This window comes from Lactuca saligna, chromosome 6 (genome assembly GCF_052625555.1).
Source record: "Lactuca saligna cultivar CGN05327 chromosome 6, ASM5262555v1, whole genome shotgun sequence".
NCBI classification, from domain to species: domain Eukaryota; kingdom Viridiplantae; phylum Streptophyta; class Magnoliopsida; order Asterales; family Asteraceae; genus Lactuca; species Lactuca saligna.
In genome coordinates, this window is record NC_136422.1 from 97,208,295 (window position 1) to 97,219,753 (window position 11,459).

Below are 11,459 nucleotides of genomic sequence, written 5' to 3' on the forward strand. Positions count from 1 at the left end.
GGAATTGGAATTCAAGATTCCACCCAATGGCCTATTTGGTTGCCAAATAGATGGAATTTAGTTCTCTAGAATCGGTATAGATTCCATATGGATGGAATTCACCATTCCTTCACCTTAGGAAGCCTTCTAATTTTCAACATCAGTATATGAAGAACACATAATCAAGCCTCAAAAAGCTAAAACCTAGTTGATTTGTTTCAAATGAGTTATACTTTCAGGTGCATTGTCTTTTAGGATCAAGATATGAATGAGGAACTGAGTTCTCTTGGAAATCTGGCATTGACAGAACATAGGGACTGATTCGATTCCAACAGTTTCATGTTTCGATTTGATTCAGAAAATTAAATATCAAGTAGGCACAGTCTTAAATAACCTCAGATTATTCAATAATACTATTAAATTGTATAGATACTTAAAAAAATACTGGTAATTCTGATTTCTGAGCGAACATCGTGTTGATGATAACGTAATTAAGCCGCAAATGACTAACAAAATTAGGGTTTTTTCAAGGGTTTTACCAAGTGCAGTGAATTACACAATACCAAAAAGTATTCTCAAGTCAAACACGAAACTTACAAGATTTTACCATCATATCGAACGATCTCCCTGTATCTATTAGAACACCACGCGAAATTGAGGTGCATCGGAGCCGCTGGCTGGCAGAATCTCCCAACGGCAGGGTTCAAGGTCATCGGATACGGGGCAGTAGCCGGCAAGAGTTACCTTATCAGATGAAGCGGCAATAGAACCGAATTCAAAAACTGTCACGTCCACGTTTGGACCAGGTCGAGAGACCTCCACCGCGCCATTCATGCCGGGAACTTCTTCGGCTGCTTTCTCCGTTGAAACAATGGCCTTAGACTCAGGTTTCTCGGTTATTTTCGAACCAGAACCGGTGCCGGAGGAAGTAGTATCCTTGTTGCCTTTCCACCATGAGAGAATCCCCATTTGTGTAAATTCCGATAACGACGATGCCTGCGAGGGGGAAATGAGAAGTAGATAGGGACCTTCATTTCCTTTGCGGTGGTTTATACTTTTTATCGAGACAAATTGCAGCAAAGACCTTCAACTATTCAATAAAGGAACCAACACCCCTCCTCTCCATCTATCTATATAAGGCCTTGTGGTTTACATACCAAGAATGGAATTCTCGACTAGTTGGCCACGATAACGGAGCATGCACACCACCCCGATGTTCCGTGGTCGGGCGTGGTGGTGCTTCTTCGTGTTCCCGACGACGGATTCAAACGAACAATGTGATTGGTTGTTGGGTTTTTTTGGCCGTTGAACGCCTATTTTGGCCGTTTTCTTTTTTTTTTTTTTCAAACTCAATTCACTAAATATAAATAAACCTTTTATTTTCACCAAAACTTACACCTCATTCTACTTTCTAAAACCACAAAACACATATACATGGATTCCACAAAACATATGGAATTTTTAAAAACTTTTGACTCAGATGACGATGTAGAATTCATCGAGACATTCTTCAACGTTGTCAATCGAGACATTCACGATGAAGATAGTTCAAATGCAACTCGTACAAGGGCAGTCGTCAATCGTGATCGCCAAGCCGCACACGACTTATTGGTACGTTATTACTTTGCCGATAATTGTCTTTATAATGATGACTCGTTTAAACATCGTTTCCTTCTGAATAAGGCTATATTTTTACGTATTAGTAATGCTTTACAATCTCATTATGATTTTTTCAAACAAAAACCCGACGCTAGATGAAGAATGGGTTTTAGTAGTATACAAAAATGTGCGGCTGCTCTTAGGTATTTGGGATACGGTATAACATTTAATGCATCTGACGAATACTTGAAAGTATCCGAGAGGACCGCAATTAAATGTGTAGATTGGTTTTCTGCATGTGTTTATGAGGTTTTTCACGAAGATATTTGCGCAAACCTACTCAACGTGATATTGAGAGATTATATTTCGGCTCATGAAGAGAGGCATGGATTTCCAGGTATGCTTGGCAGTCTAGATTGCACGCATGTGGCTTGGGAAAAATATCCAAATGCATGGTGTGGTCAGTTCACTCGAGGAGATATAGGTGAACTAAATATCATCCTATAAGCTGTTGCATCTCAAGATTTGTGGATATGACATGCCTTTTTTGGAGTAGCAGGGTCTAACAACGACCTTAATGTTCTTGGCCAGTCTCCACTACCTTGGTGATGGGATATATCCGGATTATTCTACATTAATGAAGGCATACTCGGTTCCTCGAAGTGAAAAGGTTGTTTACACAAAAAAAAAAAAAAAAAAAAAAAAAAAAAAAAAAAAAAAAAAAAAAAAAACAGGAATCGGCTAGAAAGGATATCGAGAGGGCATTTGCAGTCCTTAAGCAGACATGGCATGTAGTGAAATATGCTATACGACTCTGGGATAAAGAAAGAATTGAACGAATGGTCCTAGCATGTATTATAATGCATAATATGATTATTGAAGATGAAGGTCGAGCGATTTGCACGTATGATCTGAACGACATTGTCGTTCCAATTGAGGAGTTCATACTCGGAACCAATGCGTTTTTAGAGTGAGTTGTTGAAATTAATAACAGTGAAACGTGTTTCAATCTTTGAGAAGATGTCGCGGAACATTTGTACCAACGTAGCATGAACGACGATTAAGATTTTTATATGTATGTTTGTATGTTTTTTTAATTAATGTAATGTTTTTTTCTAGATTAACTAAGTAATGTAGTTTGAAGTTGTAATTTTATTTTTATAATTAATGAAAAACTAGTTTTAAAAAAATGAATGCTTTTTAATTATAAAAAATGTAACTTTATTGTATTATTGAATTTTAAAAAAAATGTAATTTTATTGTATTTTGAATTAAAAAATAAATAAAAATAATGATGTGGAGTGGTGTGTTAGTGGTAGGTATCTCATGTTAATGGTAGTGGAATGTGGTGTTGATGTGACACCCACCACATATGTGGGTATAACGGATGGTTTAATGTGAAATATTGTCCACGGTAAAAATTTTAAATTATCAATATAAATAAATATAAATACTTAAAATATTAATTTTAATATTATGTTAGATCCAAAATATTAAATAAAAATAAAATTAATAAAAGTTTATTTTTGAAACAGTTTAAAATATTTAAAAGTTTTAAATATAAAACTAAATCAATATATCGAAATGAATTTTTTTTCAAAAAAATATTTTTTAAATCATAACCATTCATAATAATAATTGTTAAAAATAACATAACCTTATAAATTACATTATGTTTTCTTACAAAAAAAAAATATCAAATAAGTAATTTCTAAATTAGTTAATCATAACGTTAAACATAAGGTTAAATCGAGAACTATATATTTAGTTTTATTTAAATATCAGTTGCGAGTAGTGGCCACTAAATGATATGATTTTAATAAATGTTATAACATATTATTTCATGATTAGTATTAATAACATAATTACAGTTGCTAAATTTTAACCATATAATTTTACCTTGCACGATATGCGGATATTCATCAAGCTTTTTAATGTAAAAAAGTAACTAAAATACTTATTTTTTTTCTTTTCACATGTCCATTTTCCACTTCTATACTTTGACAAGCATGCTTCTCATATGTGTTTGTCTTTACATTTCCCACTCACTCCAAAAAGTCATCATGACTCCTCATTTTACTCTTTTCTTCTGTGAGAAACTCGCATACAATCATAAACATATACTAAGTTTCCAAGTTGAACCCGATAAATTAGCCAACTTAATTAGAATTTTCGTAGGTCGATAAGGATGGTCGTCTACATCTTTGTCTTTATTTTTCTCTCTTAAACCCTAATCCTTTTTGTCAACTTTATCAATGGCCACATAAAATGGTGTCATTATGTATGTGTCTCCTTTTCGTAGTCTTTATTTTCTGAAAAATATTTCTCTCTAAACCCTCTAATACCTTATTTTTGTATAAGAAACCTGTGATATGTGAAGGAGGGTATAATCATTAGAACTTTCATAGATGGTAGCATCATCTTGTTTGTCTACCCTATTTGAATTGATCATGCTTTATCTCTTTGATTTAAAGGTTTAATTAATAAGCATGTATTCATCCATCATCTTTTATTTTTTCTTTCTTATGATAGGAATGTAATAGTGTTTTGATCGTTTAATTATAGGTGTTAGATCGGATTTTCCATTGGTGCAAATAATGTTCAAATATTGGAATCGACTTTTATCAAACTATCTAAAAGAAGGCGCCTCATTGATCACTTATCATTTATGACTCATCACTTCCATTAGTTTTTTTTTTAATTTTATGCTACATTTTTGTTAATTTGATTGTTACTCCCATAAAAGTCGCTTATGCAAATATGTAAGAGTATTTTTTTTTCTTAGTGAAGGGATTGTAAATGATTAGAATTTGCAACTAAAATTTGATGATTTGGGGATTAAATGAAGGATCTTCAATGAAATATCTAATAAAAGTGTGGTGTATATGTCTATATAGTTCCTATTTATAACTATTACAACTCGATATTTGATTTTCATTTGTTTGCATGCAGTGGCGAGTTTAGAACGTAAAACAACATGGTTCACTATTTAAATGAAAGCGATAAAAGAAAAAAATATTATATATATATATATATATATATATATATATATATATTATTGCGGTTTCAGATCCGGTCGAGTCGTAAAAGCAAAGAACAAAAAATTAAGTTCTTACAATTGTACTCGACGAGATCTTATAGCTTGATATAATTTCACAATTGTATTATTATTAAAACTATCTAAAACAATTTTTTCAATATATGACACCAAACTATCACTTAAAAATTGATCACCCATTTTGTTGCGTACATCAGTCTTTATCAACTTCATTGCTGAAAATGCACGTTCCACACTTGCTGTTGCAACAGGTAAGATCAATGCAAGTTTTAAGAGAAGGTAAACCTTTGGATATATTATATGCTTTTGTGCTTCGACCATCTTTTTGGAAAGTTCTCCAATGCTCTTCAATTGATTAAATCGTTCATCTTCTCGTACATCCTTAATGTAATTTTTAAGTTCAACTTCAAGAACTTGAAGATCATATTCTGTTGGAAAGTCTTCCCTATAAAGTGTAGCCATTTCCATTAGTTTATCCAAATCAAAGGCTTTAAAAGACTCATGCAGGCACAAACAAGCTATGCAAAGAAGTAATTTCATGTTGGCTTCATTAAAGCGATGGTTAAGCTCTTGAAGTTGCATATCAATCACCGCCTTAAATACATCAACATGATAGTGGTGCAAGTTGTTAACCTGAAAAACAAAATCTTTAACATGCTAATGACAAGACACAATAAATAAATCAAGTTGGTAATATCAAACGTTACCATCCTGTGAACCTCTTCGACGACTGAATCCATCATAATATTCATGTTCCATATCCACAATTCTAACATCATGTTTATCGCAAAACAAAGTAATATTCCCTAAAAGTGGTTCCCATCCTACATCTCTAATTTCTTGAATTACTCTTTTAGAGCTACTTACTTGATTCATGGCATTTACGATATCTTGGTCTTTTCTTTGTAATGTTGTATTTAAATGATTTGTGATTCCCAAGATATCAACCATCAAGTGTAGACAAAACACAAAATCAAAGGATTTCAATGATCTTAAGATGCGAATTGCTTCAGCTTTACGATCACGATCACTATTATCTCTACCAAGGTCTTCAAGTACTTCACAAATGGAAGAATATATGTTCTTGATATTCAATAGAGATGAAAAATGAGAACCCCATCGAGTATCAGATGGTCGTTTGATACCCACTTCTTGGTTCAAACCGGTACCACTCTCAAGCTCACCTAAAATTTACCATATAAAAGTTTAATTAGAATAACATAACCACAAAATATTTTAATAATAAATCTAGTACAATTATAAAGCAAACCTTCAACCAATGCTTCCATAACTTTATTCGCTTGTTTTATTCTTAAATTATCTCATCGCTTGTAGGAAGATCCAATAATGTTCAATAGTCGAGAAACCGCATCAAAGAAATCATTAACCTTCGTGTGATTTTTTGCAACAAACACTAGGGTTAACTGTAATTGGTGAGCAAAACAATGAATAAAGTATGCAGATTTTGCTTCATTCATAATCAAATTCTTCAATCCATTAAATGCACCACTCATGTTACTAGCACCATCATAGCCTTGCCCTCTAATGCTAGTATTACTTAAATTCCATTTTGAGAGCATATCATAAATGGTTTCCTTTAGTGTCAAAGCTGAAGTGTCACTGACATGTCTAAGGCCAACAAACCTTTCTACAACTTCCCCCTTTTTATTTATAAACCTCAATACTAATTCCAATTGTTCTTTACAAGAAATATCACGTGACTCGTCTACCAAAATTGCGAAAAAATCTTTTCCAAGATCTTCCATAATAACATTTATTGTTCCATCTGAACATGTGTGCACGATATCTTTCTAGATATCACTGCATTTCAATTGGGTATTTTTTGGAGCATTCTTTAACACAACACGATCTACCACATCACATCGATCAGCTAACCATTGTAAAAGTTCAAGAAAGTTACCTTTATTATCCGAGTCGTCCGTCTCGTCATGACCACGAAATGTCAATCCTTGACGTAATAAGAATCTAACACAATCAATTGAAGCATTCAAATGAATACAATATTCTTTTTCTTGCAAAGGGGTTTGTTTCTCAAAAGCAGTAGTTATGGATTGTCTTTGGTTCATCAAATTTTGACACTTTTGGACAACAATAATATGTGGATTTCCAACTCTATGATCATCTAGTCCTGATTTCCTACTCCAAGCTTTAAACCCAGATTTCACAAAATGATCTGATCCTCCTTAGTTTGGTATATCGGATTTAAATAGATAACAACATAATCAAAATACGGCATTCTCTTTTATACTATATTCTAACCAATATTTATTGTCATCAAACCAAAATATATTGAATCTTCGTTGTTTACCTCCAAAATCACTTTGCGGAAACTTATAGTTTTGAGGTTGGAAAGGTCTTTTTTGCAAGTATGCTCTTCTAATTTCATCTCTTTGATTCACATGATAATATTCCATACTTGGTCATTCTGTCGGGTCAATAGGTAGTGAACTTAAATCAACTCTCATATGCTTATGTTGCTCGTTATCTTCTACTGTATTTTTATCACTCTTTTTAAAAAACTTGAATAAAGACATTCTTGATTTTAATTTCTGAAACAAACAACAATCAAATATTCAAACAAACAAACAACAATCCAATAATCAATTGACAATGAAAATTAAAAACTATGAAAAAAGCCTATTTAAAAATTAGAATCATGGAATAAGGCAATCACAAGTAACAACTGAAAAGAAAAACCCACAGTAACTATTCGATATTATTAAAATAGTTGTAATCGCGAGCAATTCATGGGATTTATGAAGATTAATGATTTGGGAATTGCAAATCGTCCATTAACCATTAGTGGTATTAGAATTCCAAAACAAAAAATAACATATTAATCACAATTCATAAAATGACAAAATTTCTAAAATTGAGTAATTAAATAATATACCTATGGTGGGCACTGGGTGTAACGTCCCAAATTTCACGTTCGAAAATTTCGTTGTAAAACATTACTTTAGAAAACATTAACAATTAAAAACACTGTTTGATCACACAATAACACAATGTAAACCATGTTTAAAAAGCCAAACCATACAACCCATCAAAATATCAGAGTACAAATCCTAGTGAATCCCGTAAATGCGGAAACCAGAGTGTGTGCATGATGCACCGCTACCGCGCCAGCTCCTTCCCCTTCGAAGAAGAGGTACCTGAAACCAAACTGTAAAACGTAAGCACAAAGCTTAGTGAGTTCCCCCACTGTACCACATACCACATAATCACATAACATACGTAAATTTGTCAGGCATATCTAGGTGCCCGACCTACCCCTTCGGTCCTCTCGACCGGCTACTGCCTAGCATATCTGGGTGCTGGCCTCCCCTTCGGTCCTTTCGACCGGATACTGCCTAGCATATCTGGGTGCTGGCCTCCCCTTCGGTCCTTTCGACCGGATACTGCCTAGCATATCTGGGTGCTGGCCTCCCCTTCGGTCCTTTCGATCGGATACTACCTAGCATATCTGGGTGCTGGCCTCCCCTTCGGTCCTTTCGACCAGATACTATTTCACCCCCTACTACTACCACATAACACATATATCACATAGTCTATCTAGCATGGTTGGGCATAACCGCCTCTTCGGCCCTATCGACCGGTATTCTGAGGGACTATCTCCCCCTACTGTCACTAACACATAACATAACACAGTAGTAGCAACCCTAGATGAATATCACAAAGACAATCATCTAATCACACATCTCCTACTGGTGGGCCGGCATTGTGGCCTTAGACCCACCGCTACTGGAAGTTAACTCCCCTGATACTGCTGAACTGCTGCTGCTAATCCCTTTGACCGCTACCTGACCTCTGTCTTCGAACTGCTGCTCCACTAGCTCCTCAAGCTACCAATATCAATAAAACACTTAGTCCAACTGACCTCCAATGGTCAACTAAGTCAACTATTACCAACGCCAAAGTCCTGGTCACAGTCAACCTTCCAGGCCAACCCTACTCGCCGAGTCACCATACTGACTCGTCGAGTCCATATACTTAGAGATATTCCTGTTCACGACTCGACTCGCCGAGTCAGCCACTGACTCGCCAAGTCTACTGATTCCCGAGTCTTGTCCTATCCAACTCACTGAGTCCTGGCTCGACTCGCTGACTCGAGTCTTAACTCGAAGGGTTTAGGACCACGCGACCTGACTCGTCGAGTCCAAGAACAGACTCGCCGAGCACAAGGCAATCTCCAACCAACTCGCCGAGTTGTTCATCCAACTCGTCGAGTTCCTGCCCATCTTCATCCGACTCGTCGAGCTGTTCATCCCACTCGTCGAGTTCCTCCTCATCTTCAAGCTACTCGTCGAGTCCACTCGAAGGACTCGCCGAGTCCATTCGGTTCTACATACATGCAGAGGACTTTTAAGTCGTGCATGGACTCCAAACTGTAGATCCACTCTTCTAAGGTCTATTCCTTACGTAAAGTGGAAAACTTTACGTGTGGCTGAGGAGATCTAGGCTCAAAACACTATAAACTAGGGTTTAAGACAAAGGGGCTCAACAATCAACGCAACAACTGATGCTTTATGAGTCTCTAGGCCAAGATACACTTAGATCCGAAGTAGCAACTTCAGATCTGAGCTTCCAACTCGAAATGGGTCTTAATCAACCATAACCCCCCCCCCCCCCCCCCAAAAAAAAAAAAAAAAAAAACTCATAACAAAATAGATCTAGATGCAAGGAAGGGAAAATGCCAGCTTAATACCTCCAAGAAGAAAACAAACTGAAGTAGATCCCGGATCTACACCTCTCTTTTGAAGCCACCTTCCTGATCTTCAAGTCCCTTCCAAGATTTCCTTCCCCCAAAGCTATTTCTCTCAAATGATGGAGGCTCCCACGAATCTAGGGTTTACAGTTTCTCTAGGATGATATGGAGGCTGAGGGAGGGGCATAACTCCCTTTTATATAGGATACAACTCCCAGAATTAGGGCTTTCCTCGCACAGACCAGACTCGCCGAGTCTCCTCGGTCGACTCGCTGAGTCGGTCACTTACTCCCCGACCCAGATCCCGCTCGGACTCGCTGAGTCCCTCCTTGGACTTGCCGAGTCGACCCCTAAACTTTGGGTTTTCTTTCCTTTCTTGGTCTTCGAAACTTTGGGTGTTACAACTCTCCCCCACTTAAACTAAACTTCGTCCTTGAAGTTTGCTATGGCCCACTACCTACGAGCTGCCTCTAAAACCCAACCAACTATTCCAACACCAGCTGCCTACCCTTGTTGGCTTTTCACTCGATCCTTCCGACTAACCTTAATCCTTACAGATAACATCTCACCGAGTACTGAACTGAACCTATAGGGGTTCACCCCTTCCTGTCCTTGCGCAAATCCCTTGCCTTCCCAAGGCAAGGTTCTATAACCAACTATTTCTCTGTAACTGTGAAGGTCCTATACTTCACCAACTCCATCACCCCCGCGAATTCCAGTACGGGTCAATACCGCCAGCAACCACCGACACCCCTATCTGACATAACTTGGTGCCGAGCACCCCTCGATTTCGACTAACTGAAAACCACCATAGACTGCCTACCCTCACTACTACTGACCGAAAGTTTCTGCTATTCCTCATCCGCCTAACGTCCCATATTTGGGTTACCGAACCCTACCGGTTACTACACCCCCTCGCAATCTCCCAGTTGCTTCCAGCGACTTCTGAAGATACCTCGACTATCTATAACTGTTCTATCCACTCTGCCACTCATACTGAAACTATCTGAGACACTGAAGTGGCTGAAACGCTGAACTGACTGAAACACTGAACTGACTGAGTCATTGAACTGGCTGAATGGCTGCTTCCCATAACTTCTGAACGAAATCTTCCTCTGGAACTAGTTTCCACCAGTCATCCTGGCACTGCAACTCTAACAATCTCCCGATCCAACCGACTGGGTCCATACGTCACATCCTGACATCGTCAATTCCACGACTAACAACATGATGGCTCCCAAACTGACGGTAGCCCTTAACATACACAAACCCAAACGGTCCACTGCTACTCTGATCTCATAACTGAGGTGACGACCTACTGACAAATCACCGACTTAATTAAAACTGAACCATTTGGGAAATCCGAAATCTAACCCGTGGATTCCCATATCCTCACTACTACACCTGAACTGGTGGGTACTACTGCTTCCCCCCGCGCCTAACAATGCGCTCATGCTGCCTACCAACATGATAATGGCCACGGCTGCTCCCACGGACTTACAACACTCTACTACTATCTGACTGCTAATGAATGCTACGGCTACCCCCGCAGACTTACAACACTCTACTACTATCCCGAGGACATCCTGACTATCCCTAGTCCTGCTAGTGATTCCTCACCCTGGTTTCCCGAAACCAGCCCTCATATATCGAATGCTACATCAACCTCGGCATCACACTTAGTGATCCGTCGAGGAATTCTTCTACTTGGTTCCCAACCCAGCCGTCTACTAATCCGGATACATGAAACTATCGTTGGGAAGTTTCCAAATTCCCAACTCCTGAATCCACACAACACAGCATGTTGTCTCTACCACTGACTACTAACACGGAGGCATCTCTTGCTAACCATTCTCAGATCCTTATTCCGACTCAAAAGAGTCCTACCGGCGGTCCTCCATCCTGGATTCCCAACCCAGCTACTAACCATCTTAATTACATGCACTAACTGTTGGGAGGTTCTTCAATCTCCCTATGCTGAACTTCTCAATCCATAAATTGCTGCTCTACTTCTTTTCGTTCTCAGAATCACGTACTCGTTCTGGATTTGCGTGCTCTTACCCTTGTACACTCAGAGAATTCTTCCCCACTTCG

General features: G+C 37.8%; 2 protein-coding genes across 2 annotated transcripts; both read right to left on the reverse strand.

Annotated features, from left to right (window-relative positions):
- Nucleotides 1–436: 436 nt before the first annotated feature.
- On the reverse strand, nt 437–1,022 carry LOC145001276 (allyl alcohol dehydrogenase-like protein). The gene has a single exon (XM_078960645.1). It carries the CDS (start codon nt 946–948, stop codon nt 616–618), a length of 333 nt encoding a protein of 110 aa, XP_078816771.1. The 5' UTR covers nt 949–1,022; the 3' UTR covers nt 437–615.
- Nucleotides 1,023–4,690: 3,668 nt separating this feature from the next.
- LOC145002797 (uncharacterized) lies at nt 4,691–5,925 on the reverse strand. The gene is made up of 3 exons (XM_078961991.1): nt 5,907–5,925; nt 5,339–5,820; nt 4,691–5,269 (listed from the first exon to the last, which is right to left on the reverse strand). Exons 1-3 carry the CDS (start codon nt 5,923–5,925, stop codon nt 4,691–4,693), a joined length of 1,080 nt encoding a protein of 359 aa, XP_078818117.1.
- Nucleotides 5,926–11,459: the final 5,534 nt, after the last annotated feature.

Bases quoted from the DNA above. Each gene is read 5' to 3' on its own strand.
- LOC145002797 (XM_078961991.1), bottom strand. The intron at 5,270-5,338 runs GTTTGATATTAC...TTTGTTTTTCAG, and splicing joins GAGGTTCACAGGATGGTAAC to GTTAACAACTTGCACCACTA.
- LOC145001276 (XM_078960645.1), bottom strand. From the start codon at position 948: ATGGGGATTCTCTCATGGTGGAAAGGCAACAAGGATACTACTTCCTCC.